Genomic DNA, 15,325 nt, shown 5'->3' with positions numbered 1-15,325 from the left:
AGGCCTAGATTAAGGCTTACCTGTAGGTCCGAGAAATATCTCCTACACCTATATGGTTTAGGAGATATTTGCCCGAAAACGGGCACCGCTGTCTACGGCACATGCGTCGTAGACAGCGGCGCGCAGGCGCACTGAGCGCGGCATTTCCAAGAATGGAGCTGCCGCGCGTGTCGACTACCGTGCGCATGCGCGGGAGTGACGTCATCGCGGCTTCGCCGAATGACAGCGGCGGAGCTGCGAGACGCCACCAGCAAGAAGGATGCGGCGGACTACAGGGGACAGCGGTGACTTCGCTGGCTCCTGTGTCAGGTAAGTGACACATATTGGACTACTATGCGATGCGATGCGATGCGATGTATAGTAGTCCATTATGCTCTACCTTTGCAGGGAAAAAAAGAGGAAGTAACACTCATCAGGGTTTACTTCCTCTTTAATTCATAGTTTTGATGCCTTCAGTGTGAATCTACAATTTTCATAGTCCTCAAAATAAAGAAAACTCTTTGAATGCGAAGGTGTGTCCAAACTTTTGGTCTGTACTGTATATATATATATACACACACACTTGTGCCCATCAAACACAGCCAGGCTATCACTTCACAAAAAAAAAAATTACTAAAACAATAGGAATAACATGGTGGTATTTGAAATTGCTTTTTTTTTTTTTTTTTTTTTTTGCAGTTCTGTATCTAACGCATTGTTTCAGGAAAAAAAAAATACACCAAAATGAATTTTCCTGAAACGCGCACAAAATTATACCCAATTTTATAGTAAAATATAAAAGATCGAAGACACCAAACATGCCAAGCCTTACATTTGCGCACGCCCCTAAAAATTACAACACACTGCGGTTACCCAGAATCACCCCCTAGGTGGCGCTCTAACAGCCTTTCCAGGCGATCAGTTTTAGAGTGAACTGTGAATTACGGCCTCTAGAATTATCGCTCTCGCTCGGCACGTGTGGCGCGCTTGGTATTTCCATACACGTGCAGGAGTCCTTAACATTTATTTTTAAATCATTTTCTTCCCCCCCCCCCTTTATTGCTATCAGGTGATCGCATAGGCAGGTGACCGGTCCTATTTATGAAGTCATGGGGGGGGGGGGGGGGGGGAGGGGCGGTAGAATGACTCCCCTGCCCTTCAATGCAGCTATTCAGGCACAGATGGTGCTTGAATAGCTGCATCCTTGGCTACACCAGCTGTGACCCCCGAAGTGATGTAATACTGGGCGCCTCCGGGGGGTCATTAGTTGTACGAGGGAGCGGGGGGGGAAGCGATGTTCCGAGCTCCTCCCACTCTCACTGTATGAGCAGCTTCCCATGAGCCCAGGTCACTTCTCTCAGAAAGCTGCCGCTTGAATTAAGAACTTGTCTACCACCCTGTCTATAAACGTACCTTGGTAGAGAAGGGGTTAAATTCATATTATTATGTGACTCCATATTAGTGGGGCTGGGGGGAGGGGCAAAGACACAAACTACTGATGGAAATCTCCCCATTGTGGGAGGGGCAGAGAGACAAACTACTGCAGGAAATCTCCCCATTGTGGGAGGGGCAGAGACACAAACTACTGAGGGAAATCTCCCCATTGTGGGAGGGGCAGAGACACAAACTACTGAGGGAAATCTCCCCATTGTGGGAGGGGCAGAGACACAAACTACTGAGGGAAATCTCCCCATTGTGGGAGGGGCAGAGACACAAACTACTGAAGGAAATCTCCTTATTGTGGGAGGGGCAGAGACACAAACTACTGCAGGGAATCTCACCATTGTGGGAGGGGCAGAGACACAAACTACTGCAGGAAATCTCCTCATTGTGGGAGGGGCAGAGACACAAACTACTGGGGGAAATCCCACCATTGTGGGAGGGGCAGAGACACAAACTACTGGGGGAAATCTCCCCATTGTGGGAGGGGCATAGACACAAACTACTGAGGGAAATCTCCCCATTGTGGGAGGGGCAGAGACACAAACTACTGAGGGAAATCTCCCCATTGTGGGAGGGGCAGAGACACAAACTACTGAAGGAAATCTCCTTATTGTGGGAGGGGCAGAGACACAAACTACTGCAGGGAATCTCACCATTGTGGGAGGGGCAGAGACACAAACTACTGCAGGGAAATATCATTGTGGGAGGAGCAGAGACACAAACTACTAGAGGAAATCTCATTGTGGGAGGGGCAGAGAATCTCGCCATTGTGGGAGGGGCAGAGACACAAACTACCGCAGGAAATCTCCTTATTGTGGGAGGGGCAGAGACACAAACTACTGCAGGGAATCTCATTGTGGGAGGGGCAGAGACACAAACTACTGCAGGAAATCTCCTTATTGTGGGAGGGGCAGAGACACAAACTACTGAAGGAAATCTCCCCATTGTGGGAGGGGCAGAGACACAAACTACTGCAGGGAAATCTCCCCATTGTGGGAGGGGCAGAGACACAAACTACTGCAGGGAAATCTCCCCATTGTGGGAGGGGCAGAGACACAAACTACTGGGGGAAATCTCCCCATTGTGGGAGGGGCAGAGACACAAACTGCTACAGGAAATCTCCCCATTGTGGGAGGGGCAGAGACACAAACTACTGCAGGAAATCTCCTTATTGTGGGAGGGGCAGAGACACAAACCACTGCAGGGAAATCTCCCCATTGTGGGAGGGGCAGAGACACAAACTACTGCAGGGAAATCTCCCCATTGTGGGAGGGGCAGAGACACAAACTACTGCAGGGAAATCTCCCCATTGTGGGAGGGGCAGAGACACAAACTACTGAAGGAAATCTCCCCATTGTGGGAGGGGCAGAGACACAAACTACTGCAGGGAAATCTCCCCATTGTGGGAGGGGCAGAGACACAAACTACTGGAGGGAAATCTCCCCATTGTGGGAGGGGCAGAGACACAAACTACTGGGGGAAATCTCCCCATTGTGGGAGGGGCAGAGACACAAACTACTGAGGGAAATCTCATTGTGGGAGGGGCAGAGACACAAACTACTGGGGGAAATCTCCCCATTGTGGGAGGGGCAGAGACACAAACTACTGGGGGAAATCTCATCATTGTGGGAGGGGCAGAGACACAAACTACTGAAGGAAATCTCCCCATTGTGGGAGGGGCAGAGACACAAACTACTGGAGGGAAATCTCCCCATTGTGGGAGGGGCAGAGACACAAACTACTGCAGGGAAATCTCCCCATTGTGGGAGGGGCAGAGACACAAACTACTGCAGGGAAATATCATTGTGGGAGGAGCAGAGACACAAACTACTAGAGGAAATCTCATTGTGGGAGGGGCAGAGAATCTCGCCATTGTGGGAGGGGCAGAGACACAAACTACCGCAGGAAATCTCCTTATTGTGGGAGGGGCAGAGACACAAACTACTGCAGGGAATCTCATTGTGGGAGGGGCAGAGACACAAACTACTGCAGGAAATCTCCTTATTGTGGGAGGGGCAGAGACACAAACTACTGAAGGAAATCTCCCCATTGTGGGAGGGGCAGAGACACAAACTACTGGAGGGAAATCTCCCCATTGTGGGAGGGGCAGAGACACAAACTACTGCAGGGAAATCTCCCCATTGTGGGAGGGGCAGAGACACAAACTACTGCAGGGAAATCTCCCCATTGTGGGAGGGGCAGAGACACAAACTACTGGGGGAAATCTCCCCATTGTGGGAGGGGCAGAGACACAAACTGCTACAGGAAATCTCCCCATTGTGGGAGGGGCAGAGACACAAACTACTGCAGGAAATCTCCTTATTGTGGGAGGGGCAGAGACACAAACCACTGCAGGGAAATCTCCCCATTGTGGGAGGGGCAGAGACACAAACTACTGCAGGGAAATCTCCCCATTGTGGGAGGGGCAGAGACACAAACTACTGCAGGGAAATCTCCCCATTGTGGGAGGGGCAGAGACACAAACTACTGAAGGAAATCTCCCCATTGTGGGAGGGGCAGAGACACAAACTACTGCAGGGAAATCTCCCCATTGTGGGAGGGGCAGAGACACAAACTACTGGAGGGAAATCTCCCCATTGTGGGAGGGGCAGAGACACAAACTACTGGGGGAAATCTCCCCATTGTGGGAGGGGCAGAGACACAAACTACTGAGGGAAATCTCATTGTGGGAGGGGCAGAGACACAAACTACTGGGGGAAATCTCCCCATTGTGGGAGGGGCAGAGACACAAACTACTGGGGGAAATCTCATCATTGTGGGAGGGGCAGAGACACAAACTACTGAAGGAAATCTCCCCATTGTGGGAGGGGCAGAGACACAAACTACTGGAGGGAAATCTCCCCATTGTGGGAGGGGCAGAGACACAAACTACTGCAGGGAAATCTCCCCATTGTGGGAGGGGCAGAGACACAAACCACTGCAGGGAAATCTCCCCATTGTGGGAGGGGCAGAGACACAAACTACTGCAGGGAAATCTCCCCATTGTGGGAGGGGCAGAGACACAAACTACTGGAGGGAAATCTCCCCATTGTGGGAGGGGCAGAGACACAAACTACTGAAGGAAATCTCTCCATTGTGGGAGGGGCAGAGACACAAACTACTGAGGGAAATCTCCCCATTGTGGGAGGGGCAGAGACACAAACTACTGGGGGAAATCTCCTTGTTGTGGGAGGGGCAGAGACACAAACTACTGCAGGGAATCTCACCATTGTGGGAGGGGCAGAGACACAAACTACTGCAGGGAAATATCATTGTGGGAGGAGCAGAGACACAAACTACTAGAGGAAATCTCATTGTGGGAGGGGCAGAGAATCTCGCCATTGTGGGAGGGGCAGAGACACAAACTACCGCAGGAAATCTCCTTATTGTGGGAGGGGCAGAGACACAAACTACTGCAGGGAATCTCATTGTGGGAGGGGCAGAGACGCAAACTACTGCAGGAAATCTCCTTATTGTGGGAGGGGCAGAGACACAAACTACTGAAGGAAATCTCCCCATTGTGGGAGGGGCAGAAACACAAACTACTGGAGGGAAATCTCCCCATTGTGGGAGGGGCAGAGACACAAACTACTGCAGGGAAATCTCCCCATTGTGGGAGGGGCAGAGACACAAACTACTGGAGGGAAATCTCCCCATTGTGGGAGGGGCAGAGACACAAACTACCGCAGGAAATCTCCTTATTGTGGGAGGGGCAGAGACACAAACTACTGCAGGGAATCTCATTGTGGGAGGGGCAGAGACACAAACTACTGCAGGAAATCTCACCATTGTGGGAGGGGCAGAGACACAAACCACTGCAGGGAAATCTCCCCATTGTGGGAGGGGCAGAGACACAAACTACCGCAGGAAATCTCCTTATTGTGGGAGGGGCAGAGACACAAACTACTGCAGGGAATCTCATTGTGGGAGGGGCAGAGACACAAACTACTGCAGGAAATCTCCTTATTGTGGGAGGGGCAGAGACACAAACTACTGGAGGGAAATCTCCCCATTGTGGGAGGGGCAGAGACACAAACTACTGCAGGGAAATCTCCCCATTGTGGGAGGGGCAGAGACACAAACCACTGCAGGGAAATCTCCCCATTGTGGGAGGGGCAGAGACACAAACTACTGCAGGGAAATCTCCCCATTGTGGGAGGGGCAGAGACACAAACTACTGCAGGGAAATCTCCCCATTGTGGGAGGGGCAGAGACACAAACTACTGAAGGAAATCTCCCCATTGTGGGAGGGGCAGAGACACAAACTACTGCAGGGAAATCTCCCCATTGTGGGAGGGGCAGAGACACAAACTACTGGAGGGAAATCTCCCCATTGTGGGAGGGGCAGAGACACAAACTACTGGGGGAAATCTCCCCATTGTGGGAGGGGCAGAGACACAAACTACTGGAGGGAAATCTCCCCATTGTGGGAGGGGCAGAGACACAAACTACTGAAGGAAATCTCTCCATTGTGGGAGGGGCAGAGACACAAACTACTGGGGGAAATCTCCTTATTGTGGGAGGGGCAGAGACACAAACTACTGGGTGAAATTCCACCATTGTGGGAGGGGCAGAGACACAAACTACTGAAGGAAATCTCACCAATGTGGGAGGGGCAGAGACACAAACTACTGGAGGAAATCTCTCCATTGTGGGAGGGGCAGAGACACAAACTACTGCAGGGAATCTCACCAATGTGGGAGGGGCAGAGACACAAACTACTGGGGAAATTTCTCCATTGTGGGAGGGGCAGAGACACAAACTACTGGGGAAATTTCTCCATTGTGGGAGGGGCAGAGACACAAACTACTGCAGGGAATCTCATTATTGTGGGAGGGGCAGAGACACAAACTACTGCAGGAGATCTCACCATTGTGGGAGGGGCAGAGACAAACTACTGGAGGAAATCTCCCCATTGTGGGAGGGGCAAAGACACTACTGGAGGAAATCTCCCCATTGTGGGAGGGGCAGAGACACAAACTACTGGGAGAAATCCCACCATTGTGGGAGGGGCAGAGACACAAAGTACTGGAGGAAATCTCCCCATTGTGGGAGGGGCAGAGACACAAACTCTGGAGGAAATCTCCTTATTGTGGGAGGGGCAGAGACACAAACTACTGCAGGGAATCTCATTATTGTGGGAGGGGCAGAGACACAAACTACTGCAGGAGATCTCACCATTGTGGGAGGGGCAAAGACAAACTACTGGAGGGAATCTCCCCATTGTGGGAGGGGCAGAGACACAGACTACTGGGGGAAATCTCATCATTGTGGGAGAGGCAGAGACACAAACTACTGGGGGAAATCTCATCATTGTGGGAGGGGCAGAGACACAAACTACTGGGGGAAATCTCATCATTGTGGGAGGGGCAGAGACACAAACTACTGGGGGAAATCTCATCATTGTGGGAGGGGCAGAGACACAAACTACTGCATCATTGTGGGAGGAAATCATAAATTCAGCTTATGAAGTACTATAATTATGTGGAGAGATTTGGACTACATGCAGCTTTTTTTGATTTAGCTACTGAAAATAACTGATTTTCCACTGCTGATTACTCAGCAACAGCAGCTTGAATGTAACACGTAAAAGTAATCTGATCTCTTATTTAAGAATCTCAGATTCTCTCACTTTTAGCCAATTCACTAAACAATAATAACAATAATAATAATAATAATAATAATTTCTCGTCTGTTTGACGACTTCCTCCGGGATTAGCGAGTAGCCGTAGAAACGGCGATATTTTATGACCTGAGTAAATGTCAGCGCGCCGATAAAAAAGGAAGTTCATAGAGATTAGCGAGGTCATTTCTGTAGAGTATGGAAAGCAGAGCCGGATACAAACCTCCGCCAAGATAAATACCAGGAGAGACGTTCTGTACGAGAGTACTAAATGTACAGAGATCTGCAGAGCATCGCGCCATCCCCTCCCCCTCCTGATCTGTTCTGCAGATTATCACATCACTGACCCCTCTAGAGGGTCTGCAGAGCATCGCTCCCTCCCTTCCCCCTCCTGACAGATCTATATTGATATATTCTGCAGATTATCCCATCGCTGGCCTCTCTAGAGATCTGCAGAACATCACTCCCTCCCCTCCCCCTCCTGATAGATCCATATTGATATATTCTGCAGATTATCCCATCACTGACCCCTCTAGAGATCTGCAGAACATCGCTCCCTCCCATCCCCCCTCCTGACAGATCCATATTGATATATTCTGCAGATTATCCCATCGCTGGCCTCTCTAGAGATCTGCAGAACATCGCTCCCTCCCCTCCCCTCCTGACAGATCCATATTGATATATTCTGCAGATTATTCCATCACTGACCCCTCTAGAGATCTGCAGAACATCACTCCCTCCCCTCCCCCTCCTGACAGATCCATATTGATATATTCTGCAGATTATTCCATCACTGACCCCTCTAGAGATCTGCAGAACATCACTCCCTCCCCTCCTCCTCCTGACAGATCCATATTGATATATTCTGCAGATTATCCCATCGCTGGCCTCTCTAGAGATCTGCAGAACATCGCTCCCTCCCCTCCCCCTCCTGACAGATCCATATTGATATATTCTGCAGATTATTCCATCACTGACCCCTCTAGAGATCTGCAGAACATCACTCCCTCCCCTCCTCCTCCTGACAGATCCATATTGATATATTCTGCAGATTATCTCATCGCTGGCCTCTCTAGAGATCTGCAGAACATCGCTCCCTCCCCCCCCCCTCCTGACAGATCCATATTGATATATTCTGCAGATTATTCCATCACTGACCCCTCTAGAGATCTGCAGAACATCGCTCCCTCCCCTCCTCCTCCTGACAGATCCATATTGATATATTCTGCAGATTATCCCATCGCTGACCTCTCTAGAGATCTGCAGAACATCGCTCCCTCCCCTCCCCCTCCTGATAGATCCATATTGATATATTCTGCAGATTAACCCATCACTGACCCCTCTAGAGATCTGCAGAACATCGCTCTCTCTTCCCCCTGACATTCATATATATATATTGATCGGTATCAGGGGATTATTGGGGGGGGGGGGGGATACATGTCGAGTATTTGGATGCTGCAGATGTTTGGTTGGCCTCTCACGCGGGGGATCCTCCCTTCCCGGCGTGTTTGGACCTGTAGTGTTTGGTGTTCTGCAGTTTCGGTCTTTGTCACCGCGACGGATGTTTGTTTTCGGGTCTCTTTGCTTTATCCAGATAATAAAGACCCGACATCACCTGCTGGGCAGGCCTGGGCCGGGATCGCGGGGGAGGGGGGGAGCCGCAGCCAGCAATCCAACCACCTGGGGGGGCGGAGACTTAACCCTTTCCCCCGGCGCACCTGAAATCACCAATATACCTTTATATAGCGCTGACATATACCGCAGCGCTGTACAGAGATCACTCAGCCAATAACATCAGTCTCTGTACAGAGGAGCTTACACTCTAATGTCCCCTCCCCCCCACAGTCACATCAGTCTCTGTACAGAGGAGCTTACACTCTAATGTCCCTTCCCCCACAGTCACATCAGTCTCTGTACAGAGGAGCTTACACTCTAATGTCCCCTCCCCCCCACAGTCACATCAGTCTCTGTACAGAGGAGCTTACACTCTAATGTCCCCCCCTCCCCCCACAGTCACATCAGTCTCTGTACAGAGGAGCTTACACTCTAATGTCCCCTCCCCCCCACAGTCACATCAGTCTCTGTACAGAGGAGCTTACACTCTAATGTCCCCTCCCCCCACAGTCACATCAGTCTCTGTACAGAGGAGCTTACACTCTAATGTCCCCTCCCCCACAGTCACATCAGTCTCTGTACAGAGGAGCTTACAGTCTAATGTCCCCTCCCCCACAGTCACATCAGTCTCTGTACAGAGGAGCTTACACTCTAATGTCCCCTCCCCCTCACAGTCACATCAGTCTCTGTACAGAGGAGCTTACACTCCAATATCCCCTCCCCCACAGTCACATCAGTCTCTGTACCAGAGGAGCTTACACTCTAATGTCCCCTCCCCCCACAGTCACATCAGTCTCTGTACCAAAGGAGCTTACACTCTAATATCCCCTCCCCCCCACAGTCACATCAGTCTCTGTACAGAGGAGCTTACACTCTAATGTCCCCTCCCCCTCACAGTCACATCAGTCTCTGTACAGAGGAGCTTACACTCTAATGTCCCCTCCCCCACAGTCACATCAGTCCCTGTACAGAGGAGCTTACACTCTAATGTCCCCTCCCCACAGTCACATCAGTCTCTGTACAGAGGAGCTTACACTCGAATGTCCCCTCCCCCACAGTTATACACTATTATTATTATACATATATATAGCTCTGACATATACCGCAGCGCTGTACAGGTATTACTAGTACAACCTCACTGGAGACCCCCCTGAACTCCATCCTTTGTCGGGGGTCTTCTAGAACCCAACTGTCCCAGGATTTCCCGCATCTTGGCCCTCCGATGTAATGTCCAGGGCCACGCCCCCCTCCGGGATTGGAGGCGATAACTGCCGGGCTCATGCCCAAGAGTGGGCGGTCCACTCATATTTAGGAGGCGGGGTCTGGGATTGACCCAACTATTAAAAAAACAGGTGCGACGGACAAACCGTATAGTTAGAGGCGGGGTCTGAACACGACCAGCCTGTAAAAAAAAAGTGGTCGTGATCTGGGCACGCCCACCACCAAAAGTGAGTGGAAGAATTATGGACTGTGGGGCGGGGCTAACAGGCCTTGTTGGTAGGTATGGGGTCCATATAGTTTTGATCATTTAGTGTAGGTTGTACAGGTTACGTTGTATAGTCTGATCAAGTGATCCCCTTCCAGGTTACGTTGTATAGTCTGATCAAGTGATCCCCTTTCCAGGTTACATTGTATAGTCTGATCAAGTGATCCCCTTCCAGGTTACATTGTATAGTCTGATCAAGAGATCCCCTTCCAGGTTACATTGTATAGTCTGATCAAGTGATCCCCTTCCAGGTTACGTTGTATATCCCAGTGAACGGCAGTTGGCCATTCCAAATTTTTTTTCAGCCAATCAGTATTTGCCCCCTAGGCCGGGCACATCATCCGAGAACTGCCCCTCCCACCCGCCTCCATGATTATTTTTATTAACTGCGATCTTTTGATTGCGAGATCGACCCGGGACGGCGTTGAAGTCGCCATTCCTGGCCGGGCCACCAATGCCGTGTCCCCTGGTGACAGGTCCTCTTTAATAAAAGGTACCCGGGTCAGATCCGACCACGTCTGTCCTCACCGGGATTTCCTGTCTGCCGTTGTCACCTCGTGTGACCCGCCGATCGGACAGAAGACGCTCACATCCCGTCTACCGGATGGCAGGATCTCCCCCCCCCCCCGTCATTTCCCATCATCCTCTCCTCTCACCAAAAAAAAAACTTTCACTGCGAAACTCAACACGCCCGGATCACATGAACCGCCATTCTTCGCCCACCTCCCCCGTCTACGCTTAAAGGGCCAGCGACACCAACAACAATTCCGGGAAATACTTAGAGGAGAGCCGGAGATCTTCATGGGAAAATATACAAATGGAAGGAAGAAAAGGATAAAACCCGTGATGTTTATCTATAGCCGTGTCCCCACTGGGGAGATTTCTCCTCACTTCCTGTGTCGGTGACACTTTCCCACCAAAAACAAACAAAAAACTACTTGCCGACTACAATACGCTGCGGCTTGGAAGTGGTTTACCGGGGGGGGGGGGGGGGGGGGGGAGAGAGTTATGGTTAAAAGATATTAGCATAATCCCCAGTATTTTATTATATTTTTATTTTTTTTTAGCTGGCGAATCTCTCATTAAAGCGACCCGAGAACCTAATTAGCTGCTGGATCACTTTTAGAAGCAGCCCCCCCCCCCCCCCCCCCCATCCAGCTCACCAGTGTTTCCTGGTCTTGCCGTTCTTACCGCGCCCTGAGAAATGATCCGACGGTTCGCAGGCTGGCCATAAAAAAAAAAAAATAAGAATTATTTTTTTTTTTTTTTTAATTATAATTAATATTTGTTTTTTTAAAAAAAGAAAATGGTTTACTTCCACCCTAGAATGGAAGTGATGTCACGACATCGCTCCGGTCCTCCTAGATCATAGAGGTGATCGCGGATGATCTGGTCACCTCTATGACCTAAAAAAAAAAAAAAAAAATATTATATTATTTTATATAATATATATATATATATATATATATATATATATATATATATATATATATATATATATATATATATATATATATATATATATATATATATATATATATATATATATATACACACACACACACACACACACATATATATACACATATATATATATATATATACACATACACACACACACACACACATATATACACATATATATATATATATATACACATACACACACATATATACACACATATATATATATATATATACACATACACACACACATACATATATATATATATATAATACACACACACACACACACACACACACACACACACACACACACATATATACACATATATATATATATATATATATATATATATATATATATATACCCTCATTAAAAAAAAAAAATTATAAAAAAAGGGACAATGTAAAAATAAGAAGAAAATTAAAGTGCCCTCATTAAAAATAAATAAATAGAACAGTGTAAAAATGAAAAATAAATAAAAAAAAAAGGAAAAGAAAATGAAAGTGCCCACAGATTGGCTGTCCCTGGCCCCGCCCCTTGCATTCATTAGAATTTAGTTATTTTAATCATAGAGCTTTACATGTGGGCATTACCTATGCAAATGAAGCCTGCCTAGGACCTCCCACTCCTCTGACTGACCCTCCACCCATCAAGGAAGGCCCTTTTACATTTGCATAACTCCTCCCACGGCTTACATCAGGACTGAGGGCTCATTAGAGGAGTACTGAGGCCGGGTACTGCCATGTTTTCAGTAAGCTAGCTACCGCCCCCCCCCCCCCTGCTGGCCCCTCCCACCAGCCATGATCTGCCTGCGTTGCATAGAGAAGCACAGAGACCCGGTGATATCACTGGGTATAAAATAAGATATGTTATGAAAATGAAAAGGATTTATTTAATGTAATTTAGCCGAAAAAAAAAATGTATGCATAAAATCTAAACTGCAAAAAAAAAAATTTTTTTTTTTTTAAATAAAACTGAATTTAAAAAAATGAATGTCATTATCAGAAAAAAATAAAACCTGAATTTAAAAAAAAAGTCTCACTGGGGGGGGGGGGGGTAAGTTCATAAATAAAATGTAAATGAAAAACATTTATATTTTTTCTGATAACGTTTTTTTTTTTTTTTTTATTTTGATTTTTATTTATAAAATATATATATATATATATATATATATATATATATATATATATATATATATATATATATATATACATACACACACACGCACATACACACACATTTTTAAATAAATATTAATATATTTATATTATTATATTTAATATAATATATTTAAAAAATATATATAATATATATATTTTTTTATAAATAAAAATCAAAATTTGAAAAAAAAAAAAAAAAAAAAAACGTTATCAGAAAAAATATAAATGTTTTTCATTTACATTTTATTTATGAACTTACCCCCCCCCCCCCCGTGAGACTTTTTTTTTAATTCAGGTTTTATGTTTTCTGATAATGACATTAATTTTTTTTTAGTTCAGTTTTATTTAAAAAAAAAAAATTATTTTTTGCAGTTTAGATTTTATGCATACATTTTTTTCCCAATAATTCGCTTTTTTTTCTTTTCTTTTGTATTGAGATTTTATTCTTTTTTAAAAATACAATTTTTATTTTAGATTTTATTAATGATTTTTTTTCCAATAATTACATTTCTTTTTCATTGACATTATATATATATATATATATATATATATATATATATATATATTTATATGAATAATTTTTTCCAATAATGACATTTCTCATTTACATTTTTTTATGAAAATGTAATTATTGGGAAAAAAAATCATAAATAAAATCTAAAATAAAATTATTATTTTTTTTTAATTCATGAATTTTGAATTAAAAAAAAAAAAATGGTAAAAAAAAAGTAAAATCTGAAAAAATATTGTAAATAAAATCTTAAATTAAAAAAAAAATAATAAAAAAAAATATTTTCTTAAATTTAAAAAAAAATAAAAATAAAATCTGAATACAAAAAAAAGTAAAAAGAAAAAAAAGTTATTATTGAAAAAAATAATTCTACATAAAATCTAAAAACGGCAAAAAACTTTTTTTTTGTTTTGTTTTTTAATAAAAACACAATGAATGTCATTATCAGAAAAAAAATCATAAAATAAAAGCTTTAAAAAAATGTAATTTAAAAAAATAAAAACCTGATTTACGAAAAAAGTAAAAAGAAAAAAAAAGTCATTATTGGAAAAAAATTCTACATAAAATATAAAAACATCAAAAAAAGTGTTGTTTTTTTTTTTAAATAAAAAAAATCTGAATAAACAAACACACAATGAATGTCATTATCAGAAAAATTATTCATAAAATAAAATATAAGCTTTAAAAAATGTAATTTAATTTAAAATAAAAATGTCATGGGAAAAAAAAAAATCATAAAATCTGAATTAAAAAAAAAAGACTTTTACATTTATTTTATTTTATATACAAATAAAAAAGGTAATTGATAATAAAAAAAAAAGTCTATTTTGATTATGGGGGGGGGGGGGTCAGGGAAGGCAAATTATAAGCACATTAAACTTCAGCTTTAAATACCCATCAATAAGCCAAATTACATGAACCGCTTCTGGAAGTCATTTTTTAGGTGCAAAAAGAGAACCCGTCATTTTCACGGTTGGAAGCCGCAGTAAAACCCAGCTGGACATAAAAGCCGCACGCTCCTACTGCCGGTTTATTTTTGGTGTCCAGTTGGGAGGAGATTTCCCTTCACTTCCTGTCCTGTAGACACAACAGGAAGTGAGTGAGGAAACTGAGATTCCCCCCCTCTTAAAGACGGGTGTCCCCATTGGAAGATTTCCACCCTATTCCTGTTCTGGTGACAACTGTAACATTTTGGATTTCCCGTCATTTTCTAGAAAATAAAAATAAATAAAAAAATGTAACCGGCTCTGGGAGGAAAAAATAAAATAAAATCCTGGCATGAAATAAGAATGACAAAATCGGTAACCAGTCCCGGGTTCGCCGGCCCTTTAAATGCAGGCGGCGCGGCACTCGAGGTGTTAAGCGGCTGACTGCTTTCTCCCATTGCAGCAGGAGGGCGGCTCGGCATCCAGTCTGGTGACACCCATATCCCTGGGAGGCATCCCCTGCTCTGTGTGATCGCTGCTATCTGTGTCACACGGCTCGGTGTCACCGGAGCCACCATGAGAGCGTAGCCCCCGCCGGACCCCCCGTCCCAGGATGAAGAAAATCTTCTCGTGTTCCTCTTCGCAGTTTCCTGTACGTATGATGGAGCCACCGCAACCACTTTGTGAAGTATTTTTGGGTTAACCAGTTCTGTGCCGGAGTCCGGAGATTGGTGCTGGAGAGGTGCAAAGGTTTGGTGACGGGGGGGGAGGAGGGAGGAGGGTTCTGGGTAACCGGATCACCAGATTATGCCATAGTGCCGGAGTTTATTTTATATTGTGTGATAGAAATGATTATAGATTAGACCAGACCAGGGGACCCAGAACAATGACACCCTGACACTTGGGGGATCCAGAACAATGACACCCTGACACTTGGGGGATCCAGAACAATGACACCCTGACACTTGGGGGATCCAGAACAATGACACCCTGACACTTGGGGGACCCAGAACAATGACACCCTGACACTTGGGGGACCCAGAACAATGACACCCTGACACTTGGGGGACCCAGAACAATGACACCCTGACACTTGGGGGACCCAGAACAATGAC

General features: G+C 45.4%; 1 protein-coding gene across 2 annotated transcripts in view; it reads left to right on the top strand.

Annotated features, from left to right (window-relative positions):
* Nucleotides 1-15,325, top strand: part of ANKRD35 (ankyrin repeat domain 35) — a gene marked incomplete at its 3' end in the record, with an annotated part of 81,960 nt that overhangs the window by 20,479 nt on the left and 46,156 nt on the right. Inside the window, 1 exon segment of one of the 2 annotated variants that reach the window (XM_077463970.1) lies at nucleotides 14,685-14,862. Within the exon segment in view, the coding sequence (XP_077320096.1) occupies nucleotides 14,824-14,862 (39 nt within the window). 2 annotated transcript variants of the gene reach the window in all.

This window comes from Lithobates pipiens, unplaced genomic scaffold (genome assembly GCF_037356315.1).
Source record: "Lithobates pipiens isolate NorthernLeopardFrog02 unplaced genomic scaffold, aLitPip1_a1.2 Scaffold_30, whole genome shotgun sequence".
Lineage (NCBI taxonomy): Eukaryota > Metazoa > Chordata > Amphibia > Anura > Ranidae > Lithobates > Lithobates pipiens.
The sequence above is the reverse complement of the archived record's forward strand: the minus strand, read 5'-3'. Positions and strand labels throughout refer to the sequence as shown.